This window comes from Falco peregrinus, chromosome 1 (assembly GCF_023634155.1).
Source record: "Falco peregrinus isolate bFalPer1 chromosome 1, bFalPer1.pri, whole genome shotgun sequence".
Taxonomy (NCBI): Eukaryota; Metazoa; Chordata; class Aves; order Falconiformes; family Falconidae; genus Falco; species Falco peregrinus.
The window spans coordinates 94,906,322-94,919,897 of NC_073721.1; the positions used below are offsets into that span (position 1 = coordinate 94,906,322).

Below are 13,576 nucleotides of genomic sequence, written 5' to 3' on the forward strand. Positions count from 1 at the left end.
CTTGCTTCAGCTTTGACAAAGAGTAATCTTTGATGTGATAACAAATGCATAGAAGGATCTTATTTCCATCCAGCTTCATTTGAAACCCAAGATGCTAGAAGAGCTTGGGAATGTATACAGAGAATAAATTTTTCTCTTAACACGCTTATGATACGTGCAGACTGATTGTAGGATCTAAACAGATGCCACTTTTCAGAGGAGGAATAATCCACAGTGATCTTAGCATATGTTGCTATTCTGTGTTTTAATCACTATCTATTCTTAGGACTTCAGAAAGGTAAAATGTAGTGGGTGAAGTATGCCAGAAAGAGGATAATTTCCCTTGATTCCTTTTACATAAATAATGGGAGCAGGCATAATAATGTGTCTGGGGGGTAGCCATATCATCTGAGGGTCTCTGTGTCTACTGCACTATGTGAGCTGGAAGAGGAAGGTGGAATTTGGCCGTGGTCTGCAGCAGCGTTATGGAATTCCAGATATGATTGAATCAAAAAGAGATTTGTTAGACTGGCAGGTCATCTGGATTGTCTGCAGTTAAAAGGATACAGATTTGACTGTATCATGATAATTGAAATGCTAGCTGGTAGCTAGTGTTTATTCAGTCGAGTACTGTCAAGGGATTGACACCATAATAGCCTTTTATTTAAGAGGAAAAATAATCTGTGTAGTTACAGGACGTTTTTAAGCCACTGAATATTTCTATACTGTAGAGTTTTTTTACTGAATTGACTGTTTCATCAGGAAGTCATAATTTTAATGAAAATAGTTCACTTGCTACAAAAGAAGGAGGGTTGAAAATACTCTTAACACTTGTCAGTTATCCTTGAAATGTGCAAAACTTTCTGTTTCACAGTAGTGTATAAGATTGTTCCTTAGAAGCATGCAGATATGATTGCTGAGAAACAGTATGCGCTTCATTAGTGGTTTTGCTGTGTGCTATAGAAATCTAAAAAAAGGACCCCACAGCAGTGCATATCTTCATAGCCTGTGCTTTCTCAGCAGTGCAGATCTTAGCTTGTGCTTTCTCAAAGCGAATTGTTAGCCTCACCCTTGCTACAGGTTTTATAGGGGTTATTTTTGCTGTAATATCTTTTATTAGCAAACAATAGTTTGTTAGCCCGCTTTTCTCCTTAACTTTTTAGTTTTCCAAAGAATCTAAAGCTTTCCCCTGAAAGGTGTGCTTTTTTTTTTTTTAATAGCAGGCTGTGACATTAAAAGATTCCAACGTTTATCAAGGCAAATGTACAGTGGCTGTGTTCTTCAGCTAAAAAAGTACATAATCCTCTTCACTTAAACATAATTTAATGCAGTGGGTGGGGTTACTGATAGCCACTGGAGTTTTCTGGAGTCTGATGCAGTTGTTTTCAGAGGTGGATGCTGTTGTAATGTCGGGGTAGAACACGTGGTTGTGCAGCCTCTTCCCACTGATGCGGTGTGGAGAGTAGGCTGCACCTACTCTCAACAGAAAAGCAACAGCCACGTTAGTCCAGTGGAAATCTCTGCCAGTATTCAAGTTTTTTGGCATTTAGACATTTTAGTCAAGCTGTTCTACGCTTGTGCATTTCTTCAGAAATTAGTGCATTTACCTTTATAAATGCTAAACTTCTACAGCTTCCAGTATGTGCTGCTAATTGTCCTCACTGAGTTATTTTTAAGGTAGATTGTGTCCATGGGCACTGAATTGTAAAGAGTCTTTCTGACATCACGTATTTGGAAACCTGAGGCAGTACAGAAGTGCAGCCGTATTCTGTTTATAGAACTGGGTCAGCGAGCGTACCTTGAGTCTGACCTCCAGCAGGACACTGTTTGCAGGTGGAGTCCAAGATTTTTTTATTCCGTAGAGGCTCGTGTGTGGATTCAAATATAGATTGATGAAAAGAGTGATAGATAGCATTGGCAGTTCAGCTATAGTCCTGAATATGTCAAGAAGGAAAAGCTACTCTGTTTCTTTTGTGGAGCTAGACATACTCAGTGGAATGAAATTCCTGAGTGTAAGGGATCCTTTTAATTACTTAAAAGGAGGGCAAGTCAAACAAAAAGAGAAAGATTATAAATTTTCATATGTATGGCAATATGAATTGGGATAGCAGAAATAGCCTCACAGAGAAAGAGAAATTAACATTTTAGATTTTTAAAAACATGTAAGTAACCATTGTTCTTTCAGGTTTGGAGACTTCTGACTGTAAACCATAACAGCAATACATTCAGACTGGAATGTTTCTTGTGTGAGTCCGTTTACAAATACCTAAGTATATGAAAGACATCAGTGGGTGATTCATCCTTGCCATTTCTGACTCGTGTGTCGCCGAGCTGCCTTGTTAGGAAGGGGTGCGGTTAAGGTAGTGTCTGACATACTACTGGTGTCCCTCGCAGACAGTTTTTCATCTCTTGCCTTTGTTGGTGGCTTTCTTTTTGTGCTTGGATGGCCTGTGACTTGTGCGGATTGTTTGAGAAGGTAGTTTTCCACATCACGAAGATTAGCAGTTAAAGCTGCTCGTAGTATTTCAAGATGGTGTGTTCCGTGTGTAATGAGTTGTGTTGTTGGTCTGAGCCCGGAATTAATGACTTGTAATTTGCAGCTAATACAAAATGAAACGGGTGCATGCCAGATGTAGGATGCTGAGTCTTGCCATTTCATTAAGGAGGAACTAAGAGTGAAATTAGGGTTAAAAGGTCTGAATAGACTGATTATTGTTACAGAACAGTGAACTGATAGGTACATATTGGAGATACAAACCCCTCAAATGAGTACATGCTATATCTTTGTGGAATTGGTATTGTACTTGTAGATGACAGGGCCCATAGGTACGGCTTGGGCCAGTCTTGTAGTAGCTTTTATGTTAGGAAGATGATTTACTCTCTCTTGTATGCAGACACTTTATTCTGCAATTTTCAGCTATCCTACCTGCTAACTAATATTCAGAGGAAAGAGTTTAGGAAGAATTTGGCTTGTCACAGCAGTTTACGGACTTTGGGATTTATTTTTGTAACTTTTATTTTATTGTATTTCAGATTGTATTTTAAAACTATAATGATCAGACACTAGAGATGCTAAAAGATTATCTTCCAAGGTTTTAGTACTTGAAAGCTGACAAGTAATGAAAACGTCAATACTGAGAAAGGGAATTCTTAGAGGTACATAGCAAGAAAATCAAAATAAAAACTAGAACCATTTTATTTTTTTGTTTTTATATTTGTGTTTAGGACCTGGGCTAATCTTTAGTAAAGAGGAAAAAAAAGTATTTTCTGGGTTTCTTAGAAAAATGTTCTTTCTTTATTAGTGTTCCTATGCAAAGGATTCATACGTTTTTGTGTTCTGGTTGAAGAATTCTTTGAGGTGATCTGCAGGGAAATGACACTTTTTTTTTTAAGCAGCTGAGTAGGAAAAGCTATTTATGTTTGAGAGATCCTTTTGAGTTGAGGATCTTAAGTAGCTAGCTGTGATGTGTGTTATGCCCGTATGAGAATTTATGCACAAACTGTGCTTGTCAGCATTACTAGTGCAATTGGTTTGAAAGTTTTATGAATAACAAAATACCTAAAGATACAGCCACTTAAGTTGTTTGTATATGAGATTATACCAGAGGTTACTTGACTTGGCTTTGTGTTCCTTATGCTTTCTTTAGTTCAGATTCCTGCTATTCCCAATCCATTTCTTTGATTGGAGTGCATGTTACAAAATTTTGCAAAACTCTCTTTAGCTGTTGTCATTGTAGGGCTTTTTTATGTTGATCTGTCCAAGTTCATTTTTTTTTATGTTTGAAGAAAATTGCTTGATTTTTTTTTTTTAGTGTTGGAAAGTACTTTAGCATAGTCTGTGTTGTGGTAAGTAAACCAGGAAGGTAAATACTCAAGATCTACACAGGCACATATTTAATACGATATGTAAATTGCTTAAGCCAGATGGCTAGTCTGTAACTCTGGCTGCATTGCATTTTGGTTTTTTTCTTCTCATCCAGAATTCTGTTTTCCAACTAAGCCTTTGTACATTTAATTTTTTTTTTTGTTTTCAATTGTACACTGAATTAGAAATTAATATTTGAGTCTAGAATTCCTGCTCTATAACAGGTAAAATTTGAAGTGCAGTGGAGGCTTAAGAAGCCTTTGACTATGCCCCTTTTTTTTTTTTTCTGTGGGGAAAAAATAGAGGAAGAAAGAATTAACTTTTTTGAAAAGCTACAATAGAAAGGCATGGTAGATTTTGTCTCTTTTCCTCTGTATACATGCATGCCTACTTCCTGCATACAAATTTAACTTTTTTGCTTCCTGTATGGGATTTGCTGCCTCAGGGTATGGAAAACTAGTTGTATGATTATGTATTCAAATATGGTCTTGTTTGATGAGTAGGTAATACCCTTTTGTAAAACATTTGTAAAAAAAATGATGGAAACAGCACCACACCTCCATACTACTCTTAAAAAGACATTAGACATTTATTTATTAATCTTACTCCTTCAAAGAATCAGATCTGATAACAAACACGTAATTTATCATGCTGTCCTCCCGCTTTCTAAATTATTCTCCCAAGCACAACCTATAAAACTCCAAACAACATTGTCCAATTTTTTGGTAGCGTTTTGCACAGAGATCGTTTAAACAGACAAAACCTATGCAGAAACATTCATTCCTTTCCTGTTGGTGGGAGAGATTAGGATGCTAAACAATTTTCACAGGAGGAGACTTGAGAATCCCTCTCCCAGGCTGCGTGGACCTTCAGATCAGTCTGTCTTGTAGCCTTTTCACTGGACACCAGCTCTGGTACAGTTGCTTGTACTGGTAGCTCTGAGGCAGTGAAAGCTTATGGCTACTTTTGGTTTAGAATGAGGTGGCTAAAAATCTGGCCCACCAGATTGAGACAAGAAGCGTGTATTTGTAAAGCAGGTTTACTGCTCTGGTGGGCTTTAAGTATATTTTTGCCCCATTGGGTTTAAACCCGCTTTTCCTTTCTTCCAGAGCTTCTGTGCCAGCTTTCCCTTCCCTAAGTGCACGCTTAGTGTGTTCAACCAGAGCTATGTGCCTGATTCTGTCTATGATCTGACAACCATTTTTCCTTAAAGTAATAAATCAGTGTCAGTATCACACCGTAGATGTAACTGTGCACACAGATGTGTCTTTTGGCTGGATTTCATGTTGGATAGGTACTTTCCAGGCTCCTTTATTCTTTTTGCATGAAAGCTTGACCATTGCAATGCCTAATGTAGATTTTAGTAGTTACTTTCTTGGTTTTGTGTATTATTTTTGTAACAGTGAATGGCTGCTAATTTGTCTGTATTCACCTAGAATTCATTTACTTTCTACTAAATAAGGGGTTAAAATGTGCCGTTTTTTTTAAACTGCATCTATACATGTGCTACATACATACGTGCACACACCTGCCTTCAATCTTCGGTGTAGAATGACAATAAAAGACTGAAGCACGCAGAAGGAATTGATACTACTGTTCATGTAAGACAGACAAATGATCATGTACTTAACCTAGAATGTTGGAGAAAAACTCTAGGTATTTAAAAATCATATTTCTCAGAACTTCTCTAATACAAAATGGAAGTCCCTATTCATTAGATGTCTTCTGCTGGTTTTATTTCCTTATGATCAAAGGTTCAGTTCTTTGCATTCAGGATGGAAATTGCTAGTTGAAGGCATGAAAGCATGCTGACAGTAATTAGGGTTGAGTTGTATGCTGAATTTAGCATAATCCGTAACAATTTCTTATATGACTGTACGTGTTATAAGCATTTATTTACAAATTTGACTCACACAGTTTTAGAGAGTATGTGCTTTAAAAATGTTATTTTAAAATTGTGGGTAATAGTTCTCAGGTCATAAATGGGAAATATGTAAATATCATTCTGCTCATCAGGTTTTGGTGAGTTGATTTCTTATGCCATTATAGGTTAGATGTTTTATACAGATGCATATGCTCTGTGTTACATGTATTTGTGAATATACAGTTCTTGTATTAAACAGTGGTAAAGCCAAATCCACTGTTTCCCCAAATTATCTGTGTTTTCAGACAATAGATTATTAAAAAATAAACCAATATAGTGTACAGCACTTTTGTGACAAATAGGTATGCCTTTTAGGTGATGTGTTGCAGGAGATCATAAAAGAGAGGGTAATTTGAGTGTATATAAACAGAAAGTGCAACTTTTTTTTTTAATGTAATACAAAAGTGTAAGAGCACATTCTTTGGCTCTTCTCATGAAGTGTTGCATATATGCATGTTCCTTATAGCACTCTTACTCAAGATGTAAGTGATGGTAATTTTTTTTTGCTTTCTGCTAAAACTAGACTTGTTTCTGTACAAAGTTTTAATACAGTTTAGCTAATTCATTTTAAATGTTAATCAGACCTTTCCCCAAGTGGCTTCATATAGATGTGCTAATTTATTGCTTTTGAGAAACCTTTCCTACTTTATTCTAATTTATACTTCCTGGTTCGCTCAAAGATATAAATCTTTTAAATATAAAGGAGCAATTCCTCAATTATTTTTGCTATAGAACATTTTTCTGGTGAAGTTTAAAAAGGGTCAAGTGATTTCTGTGTCTTCTATTTGTATTTTTTACATTGTTATACTTGTTTGTCAGTTCAGTTATAGCATGTGTGATAGTACAGATACCTGAATTGCTAAATTCTTTTTGATCTTCATTTGCGTTTGGTAAAGGTGTTTAGAAACATTCTGAAATTTGCTAGCCTTAATGTAGTGCATGAGGTATGGACAAAATAGCACAGTAGAGTGTTTCTTGCAAGAATTGTGCTATACAAGCCATTTTTCCCAGCATGAGACAGCTGTTGCAACTTCTTCAGAACAGCTGCATCTAGGCCTGTAGGCAATTGAATGTCTATATGTAACTGTAGAGTTACAATAACGAATGTAACGTAATCTTAGGGGGTAGTTGTTATTTTCAAAATACGTAGTGATAATAGCTTTTCTAGCCCTTGGAAAAGGATGAAGGTGGTGTTCCCTTCTTACTGGAAAAGGGTAATTTTTCTTACGATGAACGCTTTTAAAGTGTTGGATGGTATTTCTTCAAATTCTTCAAGCTCTGTTTTGTGGATATTTATGAAGATAGGTGTATATCAGTGGCATCTACACGTAGCTGTATTTATTCCAGTATGTCTTTTTACACCAGCTACTTTGCTTTTGCACAAACTAGAATCTTGGAGATGCAGCCCTGTTCTTCAATGTTCATCAGAAATTCTTCTGCTGTGTTGTAGTATATTTTTTTTTCTGTTCCTGTTTGGCTTATGAATTATTGTTAATATTAAATCTGGAAATAGAAACTGGAAAACTTGAAGCACTGTTCAAACCTAGGACTTAAAACGCTGTAAAATTTTTGCAAAAATACAATTACATTCTGCAAATACATTTCAGATTCATATGTTGTAATGACTTCTTAAAGGAAAACTTTATTCAGCTTATTTTATTTTTACTTTTGGATTAACTAGTGTACTCTTCCATTTCAGAATGTATGAAAACATGTCCACAATGGTGTATTTAAAGGAAGAGAAGTTGGAGAAGCTTACTCAAGATGAAATCATTGCCAAAACTAAGCAAGTGATTAATGGACTAGAGGCACTGAAGAATGAACACAATTCAATTTTACAGAGCTTACTTGAAACACTGAAATGTTTGAAGAAAGATGATGAGACTAATCTGGTTGAAGAAAAATCAAACATGATTCGAAAGTCACTGGAAATGCTGGAGCTTGGCCTTAGTGAAGCACAGGTAAAATTGCAGTAGAAATAAAGCGTTTCAGACTCTGAGGTCTTCCATTTACCTTACTAAATATTAGAAATGTGCTGGGACATTTATGTTGCTATTGTATATTAAGGAAAAAGACTGCTGTGACTAAGAGGTAGATACTGTCTTGCTGTGTTGCAGAACTAATTACACATTCAGTGTTAAAGCACTGAAGCTCATAACTGAGCTCCTCGCTGCTTCAGTGAGACAGTTGCTATTTTGTATTTAGCCTTTTCCATGGCATTAGATAGGCAGTGTTTGAGCAGCTCAAGAGCTGAGCGTTTGCATTTTAACTCTAAATTATTGCATGGGGAGGTCTCACACACAGACAAATAACTTGCCCCAACCTTTGAGCTGTGCCTAACCTTAAATTCATGTTTATATTCCATTATGAGATTCTTTATAGTAGCTCATGCTGCTTCTGGAGATTGAGCATCTCTACTGTTTACTGAACGTTTTACTAAGTTGAATCTAAAAGCATTTTAGAGGTTACGAATTGAGTACAGAATCTGAACAACTTTCACAGTTGTGTTAAAGGACTCTGAGCTGATTTCTGTGAGCTATCTTAGTTGATGAAGATATTGTCTGCAGAAGTAGAGTGTTAAGATGCATTTAGTCAGGATGTCAGGATTATATTTACAGTCCAACTTTAGGGTATTTTGTACTAGGTCAAAAACCTGAAACAATGTGATGTGACACAGTTGTTAAGTGTAAAATGGCAGAGTGTTTGCAAATGAGTTGAAAACGCCAGTGAGTTAGCTTTACATTAGTAGGCTTTATATTGATGTGTAACTGTGATCAGTCATCTTATCTGGATCGAGCTATTATTGTTTGGTGATCTGGAAGTTGTGTTGTGTGCATTGGTTCATGGTGAACTGAGGCCTGAGAGAATGATGAACAAATACAGGTTACCAGACATGGGAATGTAGAAGCCCTGGACACTGTGGTACAGACTGTCAGGCCTTAGTATATTATATGAACTTCAGTTCCTTGTATTGGAAGAAAATACCAGAAGATATATGGGATGCAATTGCAATAGTCGAGTTACTCTTTATGGGTGCCTGAAGAAGAGTGAATGAGTAACTTCTCTCTCAGAACTTTGAGATGGTATTGGCACTCTGAAAAGCTAGTTCTTTTTCTTCACTCTTACCTGATTTCATCAGCCGCAGTTGTGGATGTTGGTGCCTTGTTTGCCCCACATGGTGTTTTGTGAACGGTGGCACTGAGAAGCCAAGAAACTTGCAACTGCTGCTTTTGTTAGGAAAGCAATTATGCTTCAAACTATTACTCTCAGACCTGATAAGCCTGGTCTTCCTGCGCATTTTGGGTTGCAACAATGTAATTTTTTTTTTTTATTTGCAGTATTTAAATTAAGATATGGAAATATTTTATGGATGTTTTTGTGACGTGAATGTAGGTCTGATGACATAAGTGTTATTTCCATGAAAATGAAACTGACTTTGCTGAAGGAACTAATCAAACTTTTATTTCAGTTAATTCTAGAGGGTAAGATTACAAAGGAGTTTAGTTTGCCATTGTTGCTTGTACAGTGTTGTTTGAATACTGACCCTATTATCACTGATTTCTTTTGTGCATACTTTCTTATGTTACAAATGCCACTGTTTGACTAGTCCAAGTAATTTAAATTATTGACAGTTTTGAATATGTAAATAGGTAGATGCCGAAGTATGGAGATTTGGACTGGTATTAGGAAATTATACCTGGAGGTTTTCATGCCTTTATAGGAAAAAGTGGTTTCTAAAGGCTTGATGTATTTTTTGAAAGCTGAAATTTCAGTTAAGGACACTAGTTTAACATGAAATCTTAGTTTAAAAACACTTCAAGGTAACTTTGTTTTAAAGAAACATGAAATTGAGGTGGTAAAATGCTAATAACTTGAGGATATTGAACTCATCTAAAAGATTTGTATTATCACCAGTGGCCCATTCTTACAAGGTGTGCTTCCTGTAAAGGGACTGCTGTCAGCTGTTCTACGTGTATCAGTGGGAGGTTATATAAACAGAGAAGGGAGAATATCTTCTGTATGTACTGTTCGGCTTTCACTTAACAAGCTCCTTTTTCATTTAACTTTGTTTAGCAAAAAACCCAATCCAAGTAGGCTGCTTTTATGGCTGTTCTACTTTTTGTCTGTAACGTGACTGTTCAAATACAGTGAATGTCTACACACTCAAGCTTATGATATGTATATATAAAGTGCTTACATAAACTGTGTGTTCAGTTGCATATTTAGATCTCAGCAGTATAATTGTCCCTTTGAAGTATTATCATTATGCTGAGGTGTTCATCCTTATGAATTGTAAGCAGGTATATGAATCCTTTTTTGTCTGAAAGCTGCTAAATTAGAGCTCTGTGTTCTTCAGTTATTTTTGTGTTCCTTCAAGTTAAAAGTATCACTGCTCCATTTCATGGAGTGGAACAAAGGTTTCAGTTTCAGTAATCTAGTTCAAAATTTTCATATATTTTAAGATTATATGTAATCTTCAGGGAATTCTAAAACAATTTGATTTCTGATAGCATCATGGAAAACAGCCATTAGTAAAGAGTTCCTCTAGGTTAATTCTGGCTGAAAAAATGGTAAAAAATGTTAGAGGAAAAGTGAGAACCAGATGTATAAAAAACAGAAGTGTGAATGTTTACCAGATTTCACAGCTGACATAGGTTTTAAATAATAAAAAGCTTACGTTAAATACAGAACTGCATTGTACAGAAAGTATGTCATGTGACACCTTCTCCTTTTTAGGTGATGATGGCCTTGTCAAATCACTTAAATGCAGTGGAATCAGAGAAGCAGAAATTGCGTGCTCAGGTTCGCCGGCTATGCCAGGAAAATCAGTGGCTACGGGATGAACTAGCCAATACACAACAGAAACTACAGAAAAGTGAGCAATCTGTGGCCCAACTGGAGGAAGAAAAGAAACATCTAGAATTCATGAATCAATTAAAAAAATATGATGATGATATTTCACCATCAGTAAGTAGCTGTATAGTGAAAAGCACCTTACATTTACATATGTGTTGTAACCTGCCCGCTTACCAAGAAATGACAGTTAGAATAGTTTTATTTGTCTGTCACATAAACTTGTCATTAAAATGCTTACCTTCTACCAGTGTCACATAGTTTGCAGGAAGATTCTGAGAGTTCGGCTCATTTTTATTTTAAGAGAGTACATGTTTTGTTGTGTGTAGATAGTAAAATACATATGAGAATCAAAATCCATAAATATTTAGTATCATATTAGCTGAAAAAAAAGAAACCTGAACCAAACAAAAAAATTCCTTTTGTAAATTCAACAGTTCATATAAGTGAGGAATGTAAAATATTAGAGATCCTAAGTACATAAGGGACTTGGCTTATTTTGACAGCAAGAAAAATAGTTAAGTTTTGTCTAGTTATATCTGTTGAGAATTCATACTAAGATAGGATGTTACTGAACCCCCTTTCAGGACCTTCTGCCAGACTTTGTGATCATCTGCATGTTTTCAGTTGTGTTTAGCTAGCCCATTGTGTTACACGTTCTTAGATTCAGAGAGAAAATGGATACGATTTTAATTTTCAGAAGTAATTTATCACTTAAAAAGACTTCTGAATTATTTGCCCTTCTTGGTATCCTTTTATTTTGTTTCCTTAAGTTAGGTAGCACTATAGGGAAAGATCTCATTTTGTGCGTTCAGACCTGCTCAGCTGTGTCTTGGAAAGAACTGTTTTCATAACCAGTTATTTTAGCAACATAATGGTTGTAAATGCGTGTGTGTTAGTCATGCTTAACTAAATCCTTTCTAACGTATTATGAGTAGTGAGAGTTGTTTTGGTCAATTGCATGCGGAACTTTTCAGTGCTATTTCATGAATTGGTGTTTATTTGTAGCTGAATACTTCCAGTGAAGCCAGTTTAGGAAAGGGGTAGGAGGAGGGAATATTAGGATTTTGATGTGCTAACTGTTGAACTGTAATCTGCAGATGGCCCAAATAGCACCGTTATTTGAAGTTTAATTGGCAAATAGGGTCAAAGTAAGCAAAGCATTTTATGGACATATGGACAATCTCTGTTGTTAGCCGTTGAAAACAGTCAATTGTATATACTCAGTATGGGGGTGGAATCAGCACATTTAAAATTACAAACTTCCCATCTGAGATCTAGTCCAACCAATCTGCTGTTTTTGCAGAACACCCACTTTGCCACCACTGAACTTGAATGCCAGCAGCAGCAGTTGTCTGCTCATTTGTGGAAAAGGTGTTGGATGAAGAGCCAGAAAAATAGGATTGTGTTCTGCTCCTGGGTCTTCTCCTTACTGAGATTAATGTTTCTGAGAACTTCAACTGTTTATACTGTGTAGATTTCACATTTAAGAAACAGGATTGAGGGATGATCTGTTACTTTATTTTACATAATTGTGGGATTTGGAATGATCTTTGGATGTTTAAGAACAGTATACACTAATGGATTGTGCAGAAATTAATATGATTCTGGATGGAGACTATTGGAGATGACTCCCAAGCAGGTTTTTTTTCCTTTCTGAACCTTAGAGATCACAGCTGCAAAACCTATTATTTGTATAGAAGTTGAGTACTCAGAAATGGAAGTCTCTTTATTCCTCCTCCTTGCCCATCTATAACTTTGTTTAGAACTGAAAAAGTACAGTGGACAAATCAGTGTTCAGTAGCGCTCACTCTTCACTGGGTACTTTCATAAGGTATAATGCCTCTGTGAGAATAGCAGATGTGTTCTTGTGTGCTTAAATTGAGACTGAAATCTAGGAGACCTGATTTCTATTCCTGGCTCTTCTGAAGGTGTCCTGTATTGTTTTGGGACAGAGTATGTAAATACATTTGAACATAAGACCTTCATAAAACTTACATGAGAAATGTTATTCTTGTCAATTACCAAGTTCTGGATGTAGAGTTTTCCTTTTGGTGATTAAATGGACTGTCCCTTTATGCCTTAGATTTAAGCGTAACAATTTGTTTGGGTTTGGGGCTGTTCTATAGGAGGATAAAGATACGGATTCCACCAAAGAGCCTTTGGATGACTTATTTCCCAATGATGAAGATGACCAAGGACAAGGAAGTAAGTGCACTTCAGATTACAATGTTAGTGTATTTCTGCAATGCAGAGTATAAAGATGCTCTTTACAAAAATGAATCCATGCTTAGTGTCCTCTGGGACACAGCAGCAGTGGTGAATGCTTCTGCTAGAATAAGGAAACCAGTCATTGATACACATTCTGTACATTGATGTGTATAGAACTGGGGCTTAGGTTTTTAAAGAGTGTTTACTAGCTGTTACAAAGTTCTTGGGACTGGCTTCTGTTCAGATTTGCCCCGCAGTCTCTTTCCTGTGGGCCTCAGAATGGAAAAGGTTTGTTCCAAGTGACTGAGGCGGATTCTGAAACATTGAAGTTCTTCGATGGTCTGACCAGATGGTGAATTCTGTTACTGACCTTTTTAATGATCTGACTTAACATTTTGGGGCAGGTTTCAGTATGAAGCCTTTCTCATACAATCTTTTGTCCTTCGCTAAGGTTGTCTTCCTTAGTTTTACTACTCATTCTAGAAGTACTGTCATCAGGTCAGAAGGACTGATGAATATGCAGTGAAGTTTAAGGTAGAGATTTGGTGGTGTGATTGAAAGAAGCCATTAATAGATAAGCCTCGCTTAGTGAAATGTTCTGTCATATGGGTGTAAAGCTGATACTATATAATGTATTGATATTGTAGTGTATATGGAGCGTGCTAGTAGTACAATGGTTCTTAATAGACAAATGACTTCTCAAAAAATGTCTGAAGTGTCCCACGTTTGTAATCAGCATTTTC

At 36.3% G+C, this 13,576-nt stretch overlaps 1 protein-coding gene across 10 annotated transcripts in view; it reads left to right on the forward strand.

Annotated features, from left to right (window-relative positions):
- The window catches only part of LOC101920564 (kinesin light chain 1), a 71,988-nt gene that overhangs the window by 34,008 nt on the left and 24,404 nt on the right, over window positions 1-13,576 (forward strand). For all 10 annotated transcript variants that reach the window (XM_055797051.1, XM_055797056.1, XM_055797074.1 and 7 more), the window contains 3 exons: window positions 7,468-7,729; window positions 10,506-10,736; window positions 12,752-12,830. In XM_055797051.1, the coding sequence (XP_055653026.1) occupies window positions 7,468-7,729; window positions 10,506-10,736; window positions 12,752-12,830 (572 nt within the window). The remainder of the gene's footprint in view (window positions 1-7,467; window positions 7,730-10,505; window positions 10,737-12,751; window positions 12,831-13,576) is intronic.